This window comes from Triturus cristatus, chromosome 3_1, assembly GCF_964204655.1.
Source record: "Triturus cristatus chromosome 3_1, aTriCri1.1, whole genome shotgun sequence".
NCBI classification, from domain to species: Eukaryota; Metazoa; Chordata; class Amphibia; order Caudata; family Salamandridae; genus Triturus; species Triturus cristatus.
Genome location: NC_140583.1, coordinates 904,772,632 through 904,796,206, shown reverse-complemented (window position 1 = coordinate 904,796,206; position 23,575 = coordinate 904,772,632). Strand labels below are relative to the sequence as shown.

Here is a 23,575-nt window from a genome sequence, read left to right as displayed (position 1 = left end):
ACTGCCGCATTACCCTTTTGGCTATCAGACCGCCATGGGGTTGCCGCAGCCGCCAGGGATCCACGATCCCTCAGTGGTGGCGTGGGGGTCTGGGGTAGCAATATGGTGGAGGTGCCACAAATTACCACTTTCCAGACTTCCCCACTTTTCATGGCAGTGAGCCCACCATGAAAAGTATGGAGGTCAGGAAAGTAAGGGGTCCAACAGGGCCCCCTGATGCCTCTGTGTATAGAGGTGCATGCAGGGGGGTACATGTTGTGCCCCCCCGTGTGCATGCACCCTTGGTCCTGCAAGGCATGGACTGCACAGTCCATGCCATGCAAGAACGGGCTTTGGCGGTACCTCGGTGCTGCAGTTCTAAGGCTCACATATGGGCAATAGAACCGCCAAAGCACTGCCCGCCAGACCACAAAAAAACTTGTAATGCAGTGGGCGGGCAACGGTCAACTTTGGCAGTGTGGGGGCAGGGCGGTAGTGTGGCAGCCCTCTTCCACACAGCCAAAGTCATAATTAGGCCCTAAGTCAGAAGGCAAAACTTCAGACCAGGGCGAAACTGGTTTCTGTATCCAACTCACACTCCATAAGTCAGTCTTAAATTGACCCTAGATACCTGTCATATGCAACCAGATGACTGTTGTTGACACATAATGCTTTCAGGGGCTATTTTAATTTAAAACTTTAAAAGTTCATATCACTGGTTTCCCTTTTTGTATTGTTGTCATTTTGGTGTCATTCTGTGTTGTGTTTTAGAATTTTTAACTGTTCTGGTACTTCTAAATGCTTTGCAGTTTCTTTAATCTAGCCTTTCTACTCTGTGCCATAGAAACCAAGGGTGTGTTCTCTGGTTTAAATTACCAAACCTTTTACTGTTATTGCCTAGTGCTGAAAGTTAGGACTTTAAAAATGGTCACTAAAAATTGCCCTTAGAACTGGCAGAAGACCAAGACCTCTCTGGCAGCCAATCCACCCAAGGTGCTTCGCTGGTCAGATTGACTTCACCGTAGCTCCTGATACATTCTTCTCTGTAGCAGCAAACCCTGTTCAGTGAGACCTCTTTGTGACTATACCCAGTCCTGTGAAGCCCTCTTTGGCAACATCGTGCAGCTTTGTACTGCTGGAGGTTTTCGACTTACAAATAGTTGGCCAAGGTAAAAAATCTTCACCAGACTCAACGGCGTCCGGCTCCCTGTCAATGACCTCCTCTGCCTGATAAAGTGATAATCCAGCTCTTCCCTCTTAGAATTTCTTCTTGCCATTGCTGACCACTTCACCAAAACCTTGTCCAGCAGCTCCCTGCTAACCTTCCCTTGCTGAACTACCTTCTCAAGATCTATACGTCAGTATTTTTTCTAAGTCCAAAGATAAACCAAGACTGGGCCCAATCCATCAAGGGCCCTATTTACGAGAAGCTAACACAGCACGGTTGCGCCTTTTGCTTAAAATTTTCGGTTCGTGACCATTTCAAGATGGCGGACTAAAAACATACCTCCTCGAACGGGTATATATAATATTAAAATTTAATGCAGGTGTTTCACTACTGAATACATTATCAATAAATTCTCACATATAATAGAGAAATGTAATCACAAGCCATGTTCTAATAAGATATGAATGCATGTGTATAACATATTGTCGGTATACACTCTAAGAACTTCAGATCGTTTTAAGATGGCGACCATGAATATAGCACATACCACGTGCTTATGTCTTGATTTCTCTTATAGACCGAGAGTCGCCTCTTTCTCAAAAAGACTACCAGTTTTGTTACCACTGCAAGATGGCTTCCAAACATTTATCGCCCCGAACTGGGAGGCATAATAAATATATTTAAACGCAGGTGCCCCGTCTGTTGAATGTATTATCACTATATTCTCATATATAAAGAGAATTGTGGATATAAGCAATGTCCTTATAAAAATGAAGGTACTTGTAGATTATATATTCAACATATACCTGAGGAACTTCTGGCCATTTCAAGATGGCGTCCATGAATCCAGCACAGATCTACGTGCTTATGCCATGATTAATCTCAGGTGGCAAGAGATGCGGGCTATTTAAACACCGCGGCCGGGTAGCCAAAACGTGTCGATTTGGTTACACGACGGGAGCAACTTGACACTTGGTCACAAGTAAGTTGAGGGAGGATACGCTAGCTTTTACATGGATTACGATGTATCCTGTATACTGCTTTACTATGAAATGGATGAAATCTTTTAAGTGGAACACAAGTACCTGGCTAACTAAATTTGGCCATAAATTTATAATCTGGTTTGGCCATGATGGGGGTAGTATAATCATTTTGGGGTGAATCTGTACTTTGGTCAACACCCTAAGGAACTTTGTTGGACCTGTTTCACCAATCTCATGTGGACAGGTCTGCGCGCTACACTGTTGACCTATAACACTTTGGACCCATTATGGCAGCTGATACCGCCTCAGTGATATTATGTTTATCATACTGTAGGAGGTTCTTGTAAATAACTATTATTGACTCGTTATATTATTGAGCCCCTCTGTTTATAAATCCCTTAGAAGCCTGAAGGATTTTTAATGTATTACAGATTGCAATGGGCTAATACCTAATGAAGCACATGATTAGATGACACAAATCAGACCGTGAACAAGGAGGGAAATTACATGTTCCTTGATGTGATGTTTTTTTAATTTTACGAGGTATCTTATAATTATTAACTGACTCTAATGTAATAAGACTTCTTATCAGGCATGGGACTATGAGCATTGGTCATTTGTGCATTTGTTTAATTTTTTCGATCAGGCCTCACTAATACTTACCTAAGGAAAATGGACTCTATATAAACATCCATTGATGATTGTTAAGAAAGACTCACCACATTTCCTTTGGTAAGTTGTACAGTTACACCTAAAGTGAACGGCTATCGTGTCAGGTGTAAATATTAGATTTTTAAATAATGACATTGTTACAACAAGCTTCATTGAGCACTAATGTCCCGATCCACAATAAAATCTTTTTTTGTTTAATGACTGTTTATTGAATTCAAACAAATAGAAAAGTATACATGTCGCAGAAATAGAAGGCAGGGGTGGGAGGGTAACAAAAGTTAGGGTACGGACTAATCAACCAGCTTTGAGTCTCTGCAGAAGAATAGGACTGGCACAATAGACTACAAGACACAAATGTATTGAGGGCACAGTGACGTCTCAGAATACAAGTGATAACATCAAGGGGAAAGCTCTTGCCTCACTCAAGGGGAGAGCTATGGAAGGGACTGAAAGGCAGAGGCACAACTAAAGGTCCCTTGCCCAATAGAGGGCCAACAGAGCAACATATCCACTGAGTCAGACAGTTGGTCAAGACTAGCAAAGTCCAGACACAGTGAGGCCCTCCGCCCACATGAAAGATACAATTTGTACTGCGACAATATCAGTATACTCTGCTATGAAAATAATAAAAAACATCATATAACAATAAAAAGACAAGAAAAAAGGAACCTGAAGGAAATAAAGACAGAGAGAAAAAGAAGAAAACTATTGAAAAGGGCGTCCCCAGAGGGGAAGAGAGGAGAAAAAGGATAAGAGAGCATGCGCCAAGGAGATAGGGAGGAGGGGGAAAGGCCAAGGATCAGAGTGGAGGTCAGTAATCGCCAGGTCAGGAGGGCCAATCTAACAGACCCAGGAGGTTACTCCGGCGAGGCCGGTTGCCGGCCACGAGAGAAGGGCTCCAGAGAGTCTTCGAACAATTGTAGGGCCTGTAGTCTAGGGGGCATTATGCGGGAATGTTCAGTTTTAGTGAGATGGTGTATAAGTGGATGCTAGATTCGGTCAAATTGTGTGTCATTGTGAGTGAGGCGGGCCGTAAGCAATTCAAGGGACAGGGTATCCCATAGCCAGAGAAACCACGCAGCAACAGGGGGAGGGTGGGGTCGCTTCCAGCAGGAGGCTATGGACTGTCTCGCCGCTCCCAATAAGTGGAGGATTAAATACCAGTCTGATGAGGTCCTGGCCTTCAGCGTGCTGGGTCGGATGCCCAGAAGCGCTAGGGACGGAGTAGAAGGAACCGGGTAACCCACCACCTCCTTGATGTGACTGAGGACCTCCTTCCAGGACATGGTTTGAACCGGGCAAGACCACCAAATGTTCAGGAAGTCCCCTCTATCCGTCCGACAATGCCAGCAAGTCGGAGGTGTGTTCAGGAACATTTGATGAAGACGGGTAAGGGTATAATACCATCGGGTCATCAGTTTATATGCAGATTTGCGCTGAGGAATGCTACGGTACACCTTGGGGATGTCCGTCCACAAGTGATCCCACTCCCCTGGGGAGACATCAGCATCCAGACCGGAGGCCCAACGCGCCTGGTAGCCATGAAGCGGAAGATGTCGAGATTGTTGAAGGACAAAGTAGGTTTTAGAGTTGAGGCCTCTAGACCCCTCAAATCGACGCACCAAAGACTCAAAGGGGGTGAGCTGTTGAGTCACCTCTCGGGAGTACACTGTGGGAGAGAGCCAATGATGCAATTGACAATATTGCAGACGCGCGTTATCTGTGAGATGGAAAAATTGTTTGCACTAGTCAAAGGTGCGGAGGGTAGAGCCCTGAAAGGACACGCCAACCCTCTATGGTCGAAGCCGCAAAAGCCTGAGGCTGCAAGGCAGGGAGGAATGCAGGATTTTGCGTTAAAGAGGTATGGGGGAAGGGAAGGTCGTAAGGCCTTGGGGAATCACCAATCAATCCCATATCTCCAAGACCGTTCTCGTCGGACTTGCTAAGTAAGCACTGCGAGGGCGCGCCTCTCGCAGGAGCCAGGCCAAATCCCATAATGGTCTGCAGGCTACTGCACGGTCCATATGAAACCAGTGTTTCTCGCTTTCAGGAACGATCCGGAGATGACAAGCCCAATAATATTCCAGTAAATTAGGACAGGCCAGACCACCGTGAGATCTGTGGAGCATAAGTATTTTATGAGAGAAGCAGGGGCGGGATTTCGCCCAAATGAACTTGGTAAAATCCTGTTGTAGGGACCGGATGTCAGCGTGTGGGATGGGAGTAGGAAGAGACTGGACACAGGTAAAGGACTTTGGGGAGGAGGGACATATTAATGGCATTAAGGTGTCCCAACCACGCCAGGGATTTCCGGTATCTAGGCCAGTTAGAGGAGGACCAAGAAGCGAGCGTAGGAGTCAGATCCAGGCCCAAGTAGCGTATCAACTCGTCAGTCCACTGTACAGGGAGCAGGTCACGCAATCCCTGTTTCCGAGGCCGTAAGCTTAAGTTTGAGAGCATGTGATTTTGCCAAATTAATTCGATAGCCAGAGGCAGCCTTGAAGGACTTCAAGAGCACAGCCACTGCGGGGAGGGAGGTCGATGGAGAGGACAAGGACAAAAGCACATCATCGGCAAAGAGAGAAGCTTTATGTTTAGTGCCCCCCATACAGATAGTATTGGATACCCCGTATATTCTGATTACGGCATATGGCAATAGCTAAGGGCTCAACAATAAGTGCGAATAATAAAGGAGAAAGCAGGCATCCCTGACGAGTGTCTCGGTGAATAGAAATAGGAGCAGTGGTAGAGCCATTGAACCGGATGCGAGTGGCAGGTTTCGCATAGGGAGCCATCAGTTTAGAAATAAAGCCCGGTCCCAATCCAAACCTCTGGAGAACCAGTCCACGCGATCAAATGCCTTCTCAGCTTCTAGGGAGCCCAGACAGGCCGAGATATCCCTGATACGTGTTTTTTCCTCCAAGTGGGCAATCCTTCGTATATTGTCCACGCCCTGGCGGTGGCGGATAAACCCCACTTGATCGGGGTCTATAAGGCCTAGAAGGTGTGGCTCCAAACGGTTCGCCAAGATTTTGGAGAATATCTTGGCGTCAGCATTTAACAAAGCAATGGGGTGGAAAGAAGCCAGCACGGTCGGGTCTTTGCCAGACTTGGGGACAAGCACTATCTCTGCCTTGTTCAATGTGGGAAAGAGGTTCGAATGATCAGCGAAGCTGTTAAAGATATGGAACAAGTGATCTAGCAACAGCGGGTAGAAGACCCGATGAAAGGCAAGTGGCAGGCCATCGGGTTTTACCCGTCGGAAGCTTTTTCAATGCCTTAGCAATTTCCTCGTTGGAGATGGGTTCATCGAGTAGCTTCGTGAAGTAGGGATCAATAGGGTCCCAGGGACAGTAGTCTAGGAACGCCGTGACCGCCTCCGGCGGACAAGGATCGAGGGCATAAAGATTGGTATAAAAGGCCATCAATGCTTGACCCTAATCGGATTCTGAGATAGCCCAGGAGCCATCGGGCCGCTTAAGTTTTGCAATGTGGGGTCGGGCAATCTGGGGCCGCAGGCAGCGTGCCAGGCACACCCCAACATAATTACCACCCATGTAGAATTTTTATTTAAGGTTAACAAGAAGCCTCTCCACCTTGTTAGTGTGCTGTAAGCGGAGTTGACCGCGCAGGGCAGCTAAGCACCGCTTGTTAGTGAGGGAGGGACAGGTATGATCCTCACGCTCCAAGTCTTTAATATCCCAAAAGAGGGTGGACTCAACCAGACATGCCTTCCTGGTCCGGGCAATGGAGAATGAGGTGATAATACCCCGAACAGTAGCTTTGAAGGTGTCACAACGGACATCCTCAGGAGTATCAGAAAGAGAGTTGGCCAAGAAAAAGGATTCTATCTCCTTACGGATGTCCTCCACATCTACCAGATCACAGAGGGCCTGGGAAGGCAGTCTCCATTGAGGGATGGGATCTCCATGGGCAGTAGGAGATTGGAGCGTAAGCAAAACATGCACGTGGTCGGAAATAGAAATATCCGAGATTTCCGCGGTGCACAGTACATGAGCCAAAGAGAGCGATTTGAAAACTAGTCAATACATGAATAAGAACGATGAACGTGAGAGAAAAAAGAGTAATCTCGAGAGTCCAGGTGTAGGTATTGCCAGGTAGCAACCAAGCCGAAGTCGGTAATGGCCTTCCTTACTTGTGCTGACATCGCCCCAGCAGCATGGTGCGCCTGCGCAGTGCAATCCCGCTCAGGGTCCCAAACCAGATTGAAGTCACCACCAAGGACGATACGGGTGGAAAGGGAGCGAAGGAGAGCCCCAAGATGCAGACGTAAGAACACATCCTGTTTCTGGTTGGGGCGTACACATTGACAAAAGTACAGGAGCCCCGACTCCACACCATGTCAACCTTAAGATATCTCCCTCCCTTATCAGCCACACACTTGGAGGTCGCTGCGCGCCAGCCGGATTTTAAAAAAATGGCCACACCACTAGTCTTGGATGGGGAGCATGCCCAAAATTGGGTGGGGTATTTACGGTGGGACATGAGGTGGGTATCAGAAGAGAGCAAGTGGGTCTCCTCTAGAAAAACCTCATCAGGGTCGTGCTGCAGTAAATAGCACCAGTACTGCTTATGCTTGTTAGGGGAGTTAGGCCCCTTTACATTGAGAGAGAGGAAAGTAACAGTTTGTCTCATGGTGCAAGAGAGAAAGGATAACGCGATCCAGCCACTCCATCAGACGTCAGAGCAGGCCCGACCCACAATCCAGCCAAGCACACTCCAGGGAGGTCCTGAAAGACAACCCCAATACCTGGACGGAAGCAACCCCCCAGGGACGCTGAGGGGAGAAAGGAAAACATGTGACCAAGAACAGTGGCAAAAAGAGTGGAGAAAGAACAGGAGCAAAGGGCCAGCTGACCCCATACAGTTGCTGATAACCCCTACATACACTCCCAGAGTAGCACCACAACCCAGCCTCCTAAGGGGCTTGATAATATGCCATAGAGTTTTCCCATAGAAGCCCATGTTGACACCAGAACATGGGCTTCTATGGGAATTCTCAAGGGCATATTATCAAGCCCATTATCGCCGCTTTAGCGGCAGTTTTCTGCCGCTAAAGCCGCGATAATTTTAATGCTGTTTCTTGATAATATGCCCCTTCATAAGTTGTGTACAGGTGTTCTACATTTGAAGCTGATTTTTTAATGTCATCAAAGGCACCTAAATAAAACGTAAACGTTTTTAATGGGCCTAACTCACCTTTTGTAACTTACAAAACAGAGGCCCTCATTACGATGGCGGGAGAACCACCACCGAGAGCGGTGGCCAACATTTATTCCAGGGTTGTGAGCTTCTCACTTGGCGTTGTGCAATTTTGTGCAGTGGACTTGGCCCTTTTTTAACAGAAAGTTTACCGACACAATGCTTTGCCCTACACAAGTACCTGTGTAAACCGTTAGCAAATAAACCCCTTGCTTTTAATTCTCAACTTACTACCACTAATTCATAAACGACTAGGCAGTTGCACAAACATAATTCTATTATAACAATGTAATCACCACAATCACATTGCTGAAAATATGCTCAATAATCTCCAATGCATGTGTTGAAACAGTCATAAGAAAATATTATAGCAATACATACATATCCAGTGCCTAATTAGGTTCCAGGCATACTCATTAAGCTTCTATTCAGCCACTCTTTCCTTGGAATATGCTCATATAATTTCATTACAAAATGCTTGTCCTTTCATTATCTCTCTTTCTGACAGTTAATTCATGTTTAAAACATGCTTTGAAGATTGAGACAATAATTACATCTCTTTTTTACAGGCGTTATTAGATTCTAATACCTGACTTTCATATGTGGGCGGATGTCACCCACTCCCCATCCATGTATGAGTAGCTTGCAATGGAGCGGCTAAGCTCTTTTCAAGAAGGTTCTGGGCCTAATATGCTCGACCCAAGCTTTACCACAAAGCAGTGGCGATGGAAGTAGGGGTGCAGCAGGAGCTGCTTCACCCCCAAATGGCTTGGAGGGCATGCAGGACAAAGCTTGCAGTTAATTACCTCTCTGCTGGGATACAGCAGATGGTAAAAGGATGATACTGTGTCAGAGTTTTAACAACCTCTGCAAAGAAAGGAATGTGCTTTCTTTCCTAAGTATACACATATTTTAAAATAATTGTCCAGATTAAAAGTGGAAATTAGACACATGAAATGAATTGTACTTTGTGTGAAGTAAATAAAAAGATAAAGCAACTCAGATGTATTATTGGTGCAACTGGAGACAAACAAATAAGTGCAATTTATGAGGTCTTATGTGGTGTAATGTATTACTACCATGATGATTACATATACACTTAACTATTAGGGTTATTTTATCTTCCCAATCTTTTAACTTTTACACCTTTAGTGTGTATGAGTTATGTTTCTTTAAGAATTTCTCATTATGACCGGCAGTATTAAACGTTGCCACATTTATACCATATTTTACCCATATATTATGTATATGTCATTCAAAATTCTTCACTGTACCACATTTGTACAAAAGAGTTCTCGGGGTAATATTCGTCCTCTATTCTCTCCATTTGGAAGGGTTTTTACTAATTTGTTATATTTGGTCAATCATTGGCATAATTACTTTTCAGAACCCCTGTTATTGTAACTGTTTCCACTCATTAGCATCTCAACTTCAGAATGTATTCCAGCACCACTGCCACCAAGGAGGGGATACTGTTGCTGATATCTATGCACACAACATTCAATCTTGCAGCCCTCAATGAGTGTTTATTTGACTAGCATAAGCCAGGTTCAATGCAGAGTTCACTGAAGAAACGATTTGACAATTTCCTGACAGGTGTATCAATGGCTTAGACATCTTTATTCCTTAAAATCAAGTCATTGTAGAGTACAAATGTGACAAAAGTAGAATAAAACTAGAAAAGTAGTGATGATTTCGCTGCAATAGAGCTATCAAAGAAAAAGGTCATCCTACACATATCATATGAATAATATTATGGATATGTTCAGCAGTCAGAGGATACATGGAACTGAGGCACCTTAGACGTAAGGTTTACAAATGCTTAGCTGCTATGCAATCAGCCATAGCTACTTCTTGGATCCTTCAGGACTCTATCTTGACACACATACAGAGGATGTATGAGAAGATCAGTGAACAGTCAGATTAACAGAGCATTTTCTCTCACCATAGCTGACATCATTCATTTAGGCACAGTGCGCAGAGACAACTCTACTGATGAGAACTTTGAACTAGGCCTGGGCGAAAGTTTAATTACACCGGATTAACTGGAGTAATTCAACAAATTACATGCTACCCTTGTGGTGCAAAATTACAGAAATTACGCTATTACTCCAGCTTGTATAATTAAGAGTAATTTGTAGAAAAAAGTCTACTGCAGGAGGGTGGCATATTTACAATGCGCCTGCGGCACTTTTTACGCTGCTGGAGCTTCTCTTTTGTGATGCTCCTGAGGCGCAGTGTGCAGGCCCATATTTACAAGACCACGCAGAGCCACTCTGGGTGGCATTTTATGGGCTTGTAAATATGGAGAAAGGCAATGCCTTACTTTGCATGGACGGGGCGTTCCATGGGTGTTGCTGAGGGTGTTACCACACAACACCCATTGTTTATGACACTGCCCCAGATCTACAACATAATGGCACCAAAACTAGCGCCTTGTCGAAGCAGGCATAACATCTTGTTTTTTCCTCTTTCCATGAGTGCTGCATCCTGCAACAAAGAACAAGATAAACGTCTCCTTTGATTGTTTTTGTCCCTTACTGCATAAAAACAATCATGCCAACAACACAGATACCCTTGCACTATGTGCCTGCATTGGCGCTCAGCTGCAGTTTAAGCGCTTGCACTGGCAGAAAGGACAGGAATGCGTCACATCTTGTAGATATGGCTGCTGGTTACAGCTATTCCTGTTGGAGGTCTCAGGACCCTCGCTAAAAGACAATATAAAAAGGTGATGGATGGAGTGCTTGAGTTAATCTCATTCACTGGTAATTGCTGTATTTTGGACAATTGTTTGTTGCCCGCCAAGCCACATCTTTTTTTATTTCTCACTAATAGCGAACCACAGAGACACTGACAGAGCAGCAGGATTAATGCTTTCAGTGACTCTGTCTGGGTCCCTCAAGGGCTCCAGGAGAATGCTTGTAGCCTCTGCCTGCATAGACGCAACACTCTTGCAGGCTTTCCGGCCAATTTTAAGACTATGTGGGTAACATCTGAATGTAAATGAGAAATAGTCGGTGCACTACTGTCCTGTGGTTGAAAGCTGCACTATGTGCAGTGCACAATATAATTTACCTAGTGCAGGAACTGCAGACAATATTTTGGGTTAATCAAGTCGAAAGCCCCAGACAAAATACAGACCATTGACAATTAGTGCCTGTTCGGGTAGCTGGGCTACAGGAAATAATGGTTTACAGAGTTCAGTGTCCAAAGAAAAGGTGGGGAGAAGGACTCCGCAAGGTAATACAAGTTATATTTTTCTTGGCCGCACCCTGTAGAAGAGGTACCAGAAAACGACCGTTTTTCACACTGCCAAATATTGTCATCCCTGCTTTACTCATACACAGTGTAGTGCCAAATTATCGCTGCATTTCTGTGCAGTCAAATATCCATGCACCCATCTCCTGCCTAGGTGGTGGCAAGGCGAGGTACTAGCCTCTCGGAATTCTGCGTTTCCAAGTGTACGACTTACGCTCAGGTCTCTCAGACCTGGAGGCTCCGAATCAGCCATGTGACTTCCTTCATGTGCACCACAAAGCAGGATTTCTTTTCCGTGCCTTTCCTAGTTAACACGCTTTTCAAGGATATTGTGTTGGGTAGTGGGAATATTACTCTTCTTTGTCAAACAATAAAATGTGGCATTTTTGTTTTTTAATTAGTATTTCATGTATGGCCACCGTCCTTGAGTCTGCTAGGTCTGGTTATCTGGTCACTTGTGTGAACCTACACTTTTCAGATTCATAGTATAAATGGCTTTTATAGCTGTTTTTCTCGTATGAGACCTGTTAAATTGTATGCCCCTCTATACCTTTTCAGCAGCTTCTATGATCAATCCAAAATACAGGTTATGAAAATGAAGTATTCACTCATCTGCTTCACAAAAAGAAGGAAAGACCGTGGATTTGAATTATATGTTGGCAGAGAGGGTACTCTGTCGCAATGGTGACAGAGCACTCTTTCCAATATAATGGTCTGCCCATCTACCTTTGATGTAACAGTGGCTGAGACTACTGCGTCTCCGCCAAGGTTAGATCCCTATGATGGCCCGACGGAGTAAGGGATGTTGGAGTTTGACCTGTATGTTCGTTCACCTAATTTAGATGGGCAGACATACAGATCAGTTTTCACTACTCGTTAGCACCAGAAAAAACCCTGGTGGTAAGTAGCAGTAAAAGCTGCAAAGTGCTCCCTTCAGCATGGAAGATAACCCTCATGGTGAGAGAGGCCTTGTTTTTTTTAAATTTCAGACCACAAACACCTGCTTTGAGGTTTTGTTTTTGAAAATAAAAAGAATGCAACTTTGCTGTATGTCTCCTGAATGTTTGACAGCAAAGTTAAGATACATTGATAGGAACCTCCTTTTACATTGGCTCCTGTCAATGCGTTCAATGGTCACCGGCTCAGCAGGCGTTTAAACATTTTGCAGGTTTAGGCAATGAAATAATACTTTAAAAAAAAAAAAAAGGTGAATCGATATTAGGAATTGCTAACTGCAATTTATGCCATCACTACCAAAATACAGATATTCGCTGGTAAAAGATCAGCAGTAAGGTTTGGGCGTTAATGTACACGAAGCAGTGTGCTTGGGTTGCCTGCTGATGACTCTGGAGATTTGACACAATGGTAACCATAGGGGTTAAAACGATTTCTAGAAGCCAGCCTGGTTCAGTTCACATTCAAAGTCCATTCATTTCCAAGCTTAGAGCCAAGGAAGGATTTCTTACCAGTGAGCTAATGGGAGTGATTTTGCATAGGATTTTCTTTGGCATCTGCCTCCAGTCCTCTATTGAATAATGACCCCAGGTTGGCGCATACAATAAATAATATGTTTTCCCATTGGGATCAACATTATGTTGCCCAAGAGGAGTCATTAGAATCCTCTAAAGGACGCATTGATAGGCATTAACTGGTAATCAGATATGGTACCAAAACTGTTGATGCAGTAGGTAAATAGTCCTTAAGATACCACTTGCCTTGGACTCAATTCACAAAGATTCTGTTGTGACTTACTCTTGTAGCACCCTTGGCTTACTCCTTTATTCCTGGAGTGAGCCAGAAGTCCATTCTGCCTTACTCCTGTAATAGACAAGTAAGTCAGAAGCCCTGCCAGTGCAACAAGAATATTTCATATCTACATGTCATAAAATCTTTATCCATTGGGTCAACTGTGCGGGAAAGGCCAGTGCAGTGCCTTGAAGAATGACTTGGTGAGTCCTTCAAGACCTCCATCTTTATGGGTCTCTTTGATGCAAAACTATGCTGCTTGAGTAACATTAAGCAAGAAACAAGCATTGGCAGAGCAAATTGGTCCAGCTTACATTTTCAGGTTACAAGCCAGACCTATTGAATTTGGTGATGCTTGTTACTGTAGCAGAGTTACCTCAAACATTAAGTAGTCTAGTGAGAAGTGTATTTTATGAGCAAAAAGTATGATACAGTATATTTTGGAGTTGTCATTATCTAACTTATTTATGCAGTCATCTTGAAGGTTTATCTGCTCGCGAAATAAGCCAAGCTTGTGCCATATGCTGCAGCGTCTACAGTATCTAGCACAGTGCTCCTGTTGATCATATTTTTCCACAGATCTACCCACCCAAGACATACAATCAGAATGGGGTATGGTAGGAAACCACTTAACCAATCACAAGGCCATCTTTAATTTGAAAGCACTGTATTATTCTGATGTCACAATACATTATATGTCATTAGTTAGTGCAGTCAGTACAAGGTGTCACCAGTGCTCAGTGAATGACAATATTTACATATTTACATATATACAGAGACTGTACAGGGTGTCACAAAGTTACACGCCATGCTTATTCAGTGCCCCCTCAGAATCATAGTTTGACATATGTTTAAGTGACAACTCCGGGGTATGTCAACATTTCAGCCCTATTAGAGTGAAACCATGGGTTTCTTCAGGACAATGGCGCCTGTCAAGAACCTCGGGCATTGCAATTCTGCACTCCATGGCTACCTTTGGAACCATGGCTGATTCCTGATTTTATTTTTGATACATCAAAATCCACAGCCCATGAAAATTTGTGTAAAGAAAATAAGAAAACTCTAGCAGTAATTATATCCTTATGGTACTTAGTCAAAAATACATCATCAATCTGTATTAGACTCTCCACACTGTGGAAAAATAATTTCCCTGTAGTGAAAGTGCACTTGCAGGACAACATCCCTTCCCCTGCATGGAGTTTTCTGCCACAGAGAACCCTGTACAGGAGGAATGGAAACAATAGTAGGGAATCCTGTGATTTCAAATGGAATCCACATGGAAACTTGTACCAAGGACAGCTTTCCATACTAATTTTAACAGGAACTGGTGAATTTTAAAAGTTGTAAATCCAACTCTTTCTTTGTTTCATTCTGTCTTTCTTTCTTACTTTCCCTCTTACTTTTTCTAGCTCATAAACAACTATTTCTGTGAATATTTGTTAACGTTTTCCGATCTGAAGTCCTCAAATGCACTTCCTCCATCCATTCAGCCACTTTGCTTCTATTTGCTAGAAGGTCATGGAAACATTATTTTCAGATATCCTCAGTTCCTCTACCTTATTCAAACCCTGTAGATACATTATTTTCTCATTAGAGATTAGTGACAGGTGATTAGGGTGTGACAATTGATAAAGAAAGGTAATAAATCTTTCTTGACATTTCAGTTTAGTATAAGGTTATTGGAAGGACAAAGTAGGACCCTGATTGCATTTGTTTATATATGACATAGATATTAAAGAGTGACTGTCTATTTTTTAACTTATTTTAAAACACTAACGCTTTTGATTTTTTCTTTGTTCAATAATATGAAACCAAATTACCCCCTATGAAGATAACAAAATGCAAGATTGGAAGCATTTTGGACTAAATTGTCTTCACATACTCTTACCATGATAATGCATTTGAATTTCAACTTTTAAGGTATGTGCCACAATTCCGTAACATTTCTTTGTGAATTACTCTTGTTGAACTTGTAGCCTATGATTGAATTCCAGTAGAAAGCAAGTAGCAAGCCGGGTCTGCCGCTGGCTTACACCTACAATTAAGCAGTATGTCAGAAGGGCTACAAGAGTAAATAACACCTCCTCATTGAGTGAGAGGGGAACAGCACAGACATATATTTTTGGGTGCGAAAAAGGCTGCTTTATTGAAACAGGTGCACATCGCATATAACTCAGTGGCCTTTGCCTTACAAACTATAAAACTCACTGTACAAGTCACCTAAGGTCACTAACCACACCTTAAAATTCCCGCCCCTCACATAATAACCTACACCTGTCAACCGAAATGGTGAACTTTAACCTCCCCTAACTCTTATCCTACCTCTAATAACATCTAAATATCTAAAAAATTCTACAGCATAACTTTAACTTTCCTCCCTCATCCAGGCATTCTTCCTCAACACCCTCCTCTTTATCCTGATTCACCTATAGCAACATTAAATAACTTTTATCCAAAACCAAGAGGCCAGTCGCCCAGGACCTGCTTCAAGTGACAACAAATATACAGCACAGCATCCCAGCCCTGCGCACCTGTATCCAATAAAAGCCAGACAAAAAAAGGGGGCAACAAAGAATAACCTAAACCAATTAGGGATGGGAGGAAGGTTGAAAATTGGCTTTATTAACGGCTCCTACAGCCACACTGTCACCTTCCATAAAATGGTGGCTGGAGGATGGTAAAGGGGGCTTATATATATTGAGCTGCAAGACATTTTTAGGTGTAGCCCAAAAATAGCCAAGATATAACCTGGGCCACACCAATTCCCCCACTATTCCCGGGGGACACAATTCCAGGGGTTGGCGGTCACCCAAACCCATAGTAAAATCTTTGTAAATCTGTTTCTATGAGTCTAATTTCCAAATAAAATGTTCCAATTTAAACTTACAACTGTAAATAGAACTAGCTTACATATGCGTAAGTTACACTGTATTCTCAAACGGGTTCACTTTCATCTGGTAATGCAAATAGTCTTACATTTCTTCTTAATTTCCTAAAAGGAGACCTAATCACCCAAAGTTCACGTTTATCTTGAAAAAACCAACGTACCTGTTAGGATAAATATCAGTAATTGAGAGAAGAATGTTTTCCAAAATTATTTGAATCAGGCCCAAAGATTTGTGGTTACAGTAAAATTGTGTTTAATATCTGCATCTCCAGTGGATTACTGTTAGAATCTTCTATGTTGTTTAGATCCTGATAACTAAAGCATTGATTATTGATCCCCCAAAAACATGACTGCCTTGACTGAACATGTCTATTGATAATAGGAACCAAGGAGGGTTTGGGGGGCGAAACAGGTCATGTATCTTCTTGGATAGCTGACACAATTTGACAAGCAGAAAGGTAAGGTGAATCGGAAAACCCCGTAACCAGTATGTGTATAAATAAATAGATATTAAACCGCTCTAACTGCAAGTGTTCAAGAAGAGAATAAATTGGGATCTGGTAATATTACGTTCACCTAACCATTCAAACAGCACATGAAGTACTGCATCAAACGCTTCTAGAGTTCATTTTAATTCACTGATTCTGACTGTTCAGGAACCACCTAGATCCAAAGCACTCCACTAGAAGTTCCAAATTAAGTTCTACTGAGCTATGATATACAAAATATACCTACCACTTTTTATTTACTAGCAAAAAAATGAGACTTTGGATATCAATCCCGTGGATATGCTAAAAGGTGCATACAATCAAACAGCAACAAGAGAAAAACATCATGGCAAAAGTATGACTCGCATAAAAGCTATTGACTCATGACTATTGAGGAATGGTTGTTCCCGAATGTCCCTGAATTGTATAGCATTTGATGACAACACAGCTACACTTTATGCATGAATTTGGGGCCATATTATCAAGATCAGTGTTAAAATTATCGCGCTTTAGCGGCAGGAAACTGCCGCTAAAGCGGCGATAATGGGCTTGATAATATGTCCTTGTGAATTCCCATAGAATCCCATGTTCTGGTCTGATCTTGATAATATGGCCCATAGTGTGGTGCCGCTGTGTAATGTTATCTCCTTTCTGATGAGTGTCATGGATACCTGCTGGAGCTGTACCCAAGAAGGAGAGGACGGAGGAGGATATCAAACTGAATGCAAATCTGATCAAGTAATTCTTACAACTTGTAAAAGATAACTTTCATGAACAAAGTCCTACCTGTGTCACTTTTTCTGTAACATTGTGCGTTCTTTCTTTCACTTTGGGAGCAATGATTGTTTTCTCTGAAGATGGTGGAGATGAAGACTTTTTGTCATTTCTAAGGTCCGAAAAGTTTAGAGTGAGCTGGGGAATCTTGTTTATGGTGCTGTACTTATTGAGGTTTGAGTCTGATGTGGATCCCAGTAAGCTGGACTTGATATGATTAAACGGCCCTAAACAATTAAAAATAAAGACAAGACACAAAATATGATAATAGGATAACACAGCCCCTGTATCCAAGTGGGCAAAAAATTAAACATTAAAATACTGTATTAAAATATATATGGTAGGGAAGAATGAATCTGCCTTTTTTCTCATCCACGTGTTCTGTGCTTTCACAGCACAACTAACCAATCTCCAACACTGTTCCACCGGAATGTTTGCGCTTGAAAACGTTTAATATTTTAATGCATTTTGTTATACAGTGGCCCTAAATATTGAATCTGAATAAACAATAAGTAATAATTGCTAAGCATAACATTGCTAAACGAATGCATTGCTGAGTTGTTACACCTTTAAATTTGCTTTCCTGTGAATGAACTGTAATCTAACCCTGGCCGTTGTTTGCGAAGTAGCGCTATGCGTAGCTACGTGAAGTGCACTCCGCACTACGCGAGCTACGCAGAGCTTCCCAAACTGCATAGTGCACTGTGCAAGATGCTGTTCGCACTGATTGCACAGTGCCGAATGCTTGTCCGCACTGTGCAATCAGTGCAAACTGCATCTTGCACAGTGTAAGCGGTTGTTTTCTGCCGCTCAAGTAGATTTCTACTCGAGCTGCAGCTTTTTCAACGCGGACAGGTAGTTTCTCATCGTGAGCGGTCGCTAGCGTACGTGACCACTCTCAATGAGAAACCTGACCTCCTCGCGTTGAGAAGCTCGCCGGGAGGTTTATTTTCCACGCTCGCGATCGGCAACTTGATGTTGCTGATCCCGAATGAGGAAAAAGTCTCGCTGGGATGTAATTTTGCTTGCTCGCGGTTGCCAACTTGACGTTGAGGACCGCGAGCAAGCAAAAAATTACCACTGCACTATGCTACGCGTGTTTGCACTGTGCAACGTGCAATTCGCGTAGTGCGAAGTAGCCCAGGCTTACTGTAATCCACAGCAATACATGAGCAGTGCCACAAACATTTGTGGTTCTTAAATATTAGATAGCATTTTCACTCTCTGATGTATTGTTAACATGCACACGGACTGAGGAAGAGAACGTTATGAAATGCATAAGATGTTGTTAATTGTGTCTGATACTTTGATAAGCTAAGGAATATATGGGACAAGATAGGTTGATTCTGGCTCCTCGTGGAATAACAGTACACCATGATTCATGTTATAATGATGCCACCTATTTAACAAACCAAGATTTTAAATTCAAAGTTTTGGGAAATTAAAAGTGAAAATGTCTGGAGTCCAGATGAAGGCTGTTGACTAGTGTAAAAGTCAAAATGCATCAAAGTGATTTATTGTTAGCCACAATGTTTCTATCTGTTCAACGTGTTCATTTATTGCAATGTGCGTGATAAATTGCTAAAAGTTGATATAAAATAATTTATTTTAGTGAAAATGCAATGTGTTTTTCTGACTTGAAATTGTCATTTATATTAGTACAAGAAAGGTAAAATAAAAGATATAGATATTAACATTTCCATGCAATACCACAGAAAGAAAATAGACAAAGCTTTGTGATAAGGTATTCCTAGGGCCTGTAGGAAAATTATCTACAACAAAAGTAACCATTGGCATATGCAATGTAAAAGGTAGGGCCAAATGTGATACATGCCATTATATATCTATATCTAGTCTAAGCTGCTTTTATGTTAATAGTTGACTACTGTACATCTTTGTTTTTTAATTTGTCTAAAAAAAACCTCATTGAATTCCACTTATGTTAGCACAGCCTGGGAAAGTGTGGTCACTAATATTTCTGAGCTCTAGTTGATCAGAGGCAGGAAGAAATTAGATGTCTGGCCTCTCAAAACTCTCACCATGGCATAAATAATCTAGCTTTGCCAAAAAAGATTTTTTGCATCGTCCATATTATTTTAGGGTACCTTGGTTGTGTCTGGTGCATTGTGCTAGAAAGAGAGGCTATCTGCAGCATAAGCACTTTGTTGAATGAAAACACCACATGCATCTCTTTTAATTTATGATCTTGACTTGGAGCTTTAAGATTTATCCCACAGCTATACTGTTCCGTCCGTTTTGAGTGTTTTATTAATTTATTTATTTCATTGTATTGTGTGAGGTCTTGAGATACCTGCATGGGAAGTAAATACCATGACAATGGATTTGTGGGAATTTGATTTTGGAATTTGAATAAGGGTGAACAATGCTACAGTTACTATAATAATCTATAAATACACACTCAAATATTTTTCAACTGACTCAAACCCTACACTCCTAACTAACCCCCTTAAAATTCCTTACTCCTATGTATACTACTTTTGATGGCCAACTGTCTTGTATCCCCATTTACATAGAGTTTAGTTGCTAGGTTGAACCTTTATAAATCTAATACATACATGCAAATATTTTATGAATACTTAGAGGCTCGTTTTATGAGGTTTAGCACCATTAATACATTGACATGTGTGAGCAGAAACAACCATAATATTTAGGTCTGTCCTGGAGCTTTAGCAGTCTCGCCAGTATCATGTAATTAAAAAATGTAAAAAAATATGCATACATCAAGGGAATTTGGGTCAGCCCTCTTTTTCCTTTGGTCTGTTCAGCTTTCATTGGCAGTTTGCTTCCACCCACTACAATATACAGCATGGAGTAATGGGCCAGCCCTCTTCTGCTATTTGTTTTATATTGAGTGATTAAATGTTGCCTGATTGCATTCTGGCACATCTGTCTAAAAGAAAGAGCACCTCAATGTCAGGGCTGGTTTTTACGATAAGTAAGTTTGCACAAGCACTTCGAGCTCCGAAGGCGAGCGTCCCTCAGAGGAGTCACCAACAGAAGAATTACAGCGACACAACGTATATCGAGGTACAGCCGAACAAGTCTGGATCGCGGACGCGACCAGCCTGTTTTCCAAACTAAACCGCAAGCCACTTTTTAACAAACATGGCCAGTGTGGACTGTTCATTCAGCCACTACCGGCTCCCCCGAGGGACACATGCCTTCTGAGCTTGAAGTGCAAACTTGCTTACGGAAAAGCCAATCACTTCTGTTGCGCTTTGTTATTGGCTGATTCTGGTCCCACATTATCCTAAGAAGTCCAAAGTTAGAGGCCGAAATGCGTCGACTTTTCGACATCAAGGACCAACACTGTGCATCCTAAAGAGAAAAAGAGAACCCATCGGGGATTAGACCATATACCTAATGATGGCCTCAATTAATTTGGCAACGGTTGGTCTATAATGTATTAGAGTTGGATCCCTTAGATGGTTTCTTTATTTGCCCAAAGGAGGCTACCTCATCGGTCATTTGTGGACACCCTATTCTCTTAATATTCTCCTGAATTTTGAGTTATAACAGTTATACACTGAGAATCAGTATGATTTAAGTTTGAATTAATATTAATTGACAAATCAAAGGTTTTAAATAATGACGTTTTACGGGGTCACTGTTTCCTTCCATTTGCACAGCAATATTTTCATTTTTCCTAATTAAGAGATTTGACATGATATTTAAAAAATGGTCAAACTACAAAAGGCAAGTACCTCTGCCTGAGGCCACATACTAATTAGTTGGCTTCTCTCAATATACTTTGCCTGCAATCTATCCCGCTGGAGCCCCCCCTTCCTACCGCTAGGCCTCCTAGGCCACCCCTGGACCCAAAATACAAAACAAATCTGCCGTTTTTGTAGCGATCACGTGGGACTCCTGTGGGATAGCAAAAAAAGAAAAGAAAATGGAGGCCCAGATTTTTTGTGAAATATTTGGGGAGGGGGTTTGTGAGTGGGATTATCCTCCCTCAGCCACTTGGGACCCCGGGGACCCCATTCTTCAGGGACAACTTTTTTTTAAAAAAGTGGGCAGTGGCCCATCTCACCAAGCCTTGAAAGGCCCCGGGGACCCCATACTCCAGGGCCGGCTAGTTTAATGAAGTGAATTGGAGCATGTAGACCCCCTCCCTGAGCTGATCCCGGCACAGGGGACCCCCATCTCCTGGAACCTGCTACATTAATTAAGAGGAAGGCGCACAGCCCCCTCCTTGAACCAATGAGGCAGAACTCAGCAAAATGAACTAGTCACTCATAGGTAGAGTAGTCACCATGCAGAGTATACCCTTCATGACTTTTGAAGTCTGGCAGGTAAAAGGCTCACAAGGCGATGTACACTCACTTTCTTTGTTGGTGGTCGATGATAGTCTTTAAGAGCACATAGTCTATGATTGGTCCAATCCCATCCGATTACTTCCTGAACTTTCTCTGCACACTTGGGGGGGAGTCAGAAGAGGAAGCAAGACTAACAGTGAGTGTACCATGTTACTAGGACGCCCAAGAGGACTCTGGTAAGGCATATGCAAATGTGGCTGTATGTCACATCACATAAAGAACAAACCTGAAGGTCTGAGAGGCGAGTTGCTGGCTGTTAGAAGAGCCGCTGGCTGTGATGACCGAGATGTCAATGCTTTCTTTCGTTCCGCTTAAAGGAAAATCCCTGAAAGGTTGCCTGTGTTTTTGTGTCCCAATTAATCATATTACTGTCATATTTACGGGAGTATCTATTGCTGAAATGCTTTCCTACGTCCTGTCTAGGGCTTGAGTCTGATCTGCGTTTTGAATTGTACGTATTTGCATGAGAAAAATGGCACATTCATTTTTCAATAGATACTTTCCTAAAAAATGTTATTAAAAGAAAAAGGGAACAAAATCATCAGAACTGCACTGATTTACAAAATAGGTAAATGCAATGAGTGACAGGTGAGGAATAATGTTGCTCATATAATGGTCATGACGTGCACATTCGAATATCCCATGCACTGCATGCAATGCTAGCAGCTACAATTCTTTCCTTAATTATAAAATTCAACATGCACATAATTCAAAACGTTTGGGCAGCAGATCCCAGCATCTCCTGTAACAATCTAATCAATTTGTAATTAACATGAATTCATGAATTCAAAGGCTAACATTACATGTACAAAGGCATTTAGACCAATCCACATTTAATATTAAAGTGTCAATAAACCTTATGAAGACTTATGAAAACTATTGGTGCTGCATCTCGTATTTCAGCTAAACGAGAACTGTCATTGGTTCAAAATCTATGCCATATGCGGTTCCCTGTCTCCTGCTGCAGTATATGGAGTTAACATACATGATGTCATGTGGATACTAATGCACGTTTTCAAAACATATGTAAGATTAAACAAGAAAGTACAGTATGAGTCATGCATGCACATTTTATTACTGAAGAAAATATAGACCATACCCCCTGCCATCCAGGATCGTGAAACTATTTTTAAGGAGACAAAAGAGGAATAAATGAAGAAAATCTGCCAACTGGCTCTAGGGGTGAATGAATCTTAGCTGTATGGCGCCTTAAATGGTTAACAGTCTAATACAAACGAGAATGTTCTCCAACTTTTTCCAGAAGGAGAGATTATTCCATATGAGCAACACTCGATTGACCTTCAAATTGGAATCAGTTTCCATAGACTGGATTTTTTTTTAATCACTTTTTTGCTTCCTTTAGTGGCATTCATCCAATGAAGTTGGTGCTTAGGATCATTTACGCAATCAATCAAACAAAAAAACAGTGGGTCATTTTTTCTCCTGGCCATTCAAAGGTCAGCATGAACACACGGCATTCTGAAATTCATGCAGCAGGCAAGCTAACATGCCAGTCGGAGTGGCCCCAAAAGCGTCACATGATGCATTATGTGAGTACGTTACCTTTGAAATTGCGACCATTGTCTGATTTTCAGCAGAAAAAAAGCCAAAAAAAGAAAGATAGAAAGAAAATGCTAAACACTACATCACAAAAACAGTACATACCATACACCAAATGTTATTTCATCATTCAAATCAATTCTCAAATAGGCATTCTTTCTTTACGGTAAAGATGTCACATAGGCAGGTATTTATTATCGTGTAACAGTGTATTTTGTTTCGCCCTAGCGCAAGCTTCCCCAGTGCATGATGCTTTTACATTTAGCAACATATAAACGGCTTTTAAGCACCTAACGTGGTATGTGAAGATGCAGGGAAATGGTGCCTCTTTAAATGGCATAAGCAGGACTATTTGGGAAGTTATCGATGGGAATCTAACGTTCTAGGCTTTCCCATGAGATTTGTGCATGATCATTGTAATATAGTGGCCAGCACAGCCAGTAAAACCTGTCAGTGGCAAATTAATGTGTTCCTTTTTCCAGAATAATTGT

At 42.3% G+C, this 23,575-nt stretch overlaps 1 protein-coding gene across 4 annotated transcripts in view; it reads right to left on the bottom strand.

Moving 5' to 3' along the window:
- Nucleotides 1–23,575, bottom strand: part of KCNH7 (potassium voltage-gated channel subfamily H member 7) — a 1,410,086-nt gene that overhangs the window by 467,609 nt on the left and 918,902 nt on the right. For 2 of the 4 annotated variants that reach the window (XM_085645417.1, XM_085645419.1), the window contains exons 6-7: nucleotides 22,624–22,647; nucleotides 17,194–17,408 (exon numbers count right to left, since the gene is read on the bottom strand). In XM_085645417.1, coding sequence (XP_085501543.1) covers nucleotides 17,194–17,408; nucleotides 22,624–22,647 — 239 coding nt within the window. Of the gene's footprint in view, nucleotides 1–17,193; nucleotides 17,409–22,623; nucleotides 22,648–23,087; nucleotides 23,109–23,575 lie in introns of all 4 variants that reach the window. The other 2 variants (XM_085645418.1, XM_085645420.1) reach the window with 2 other exon arrangements.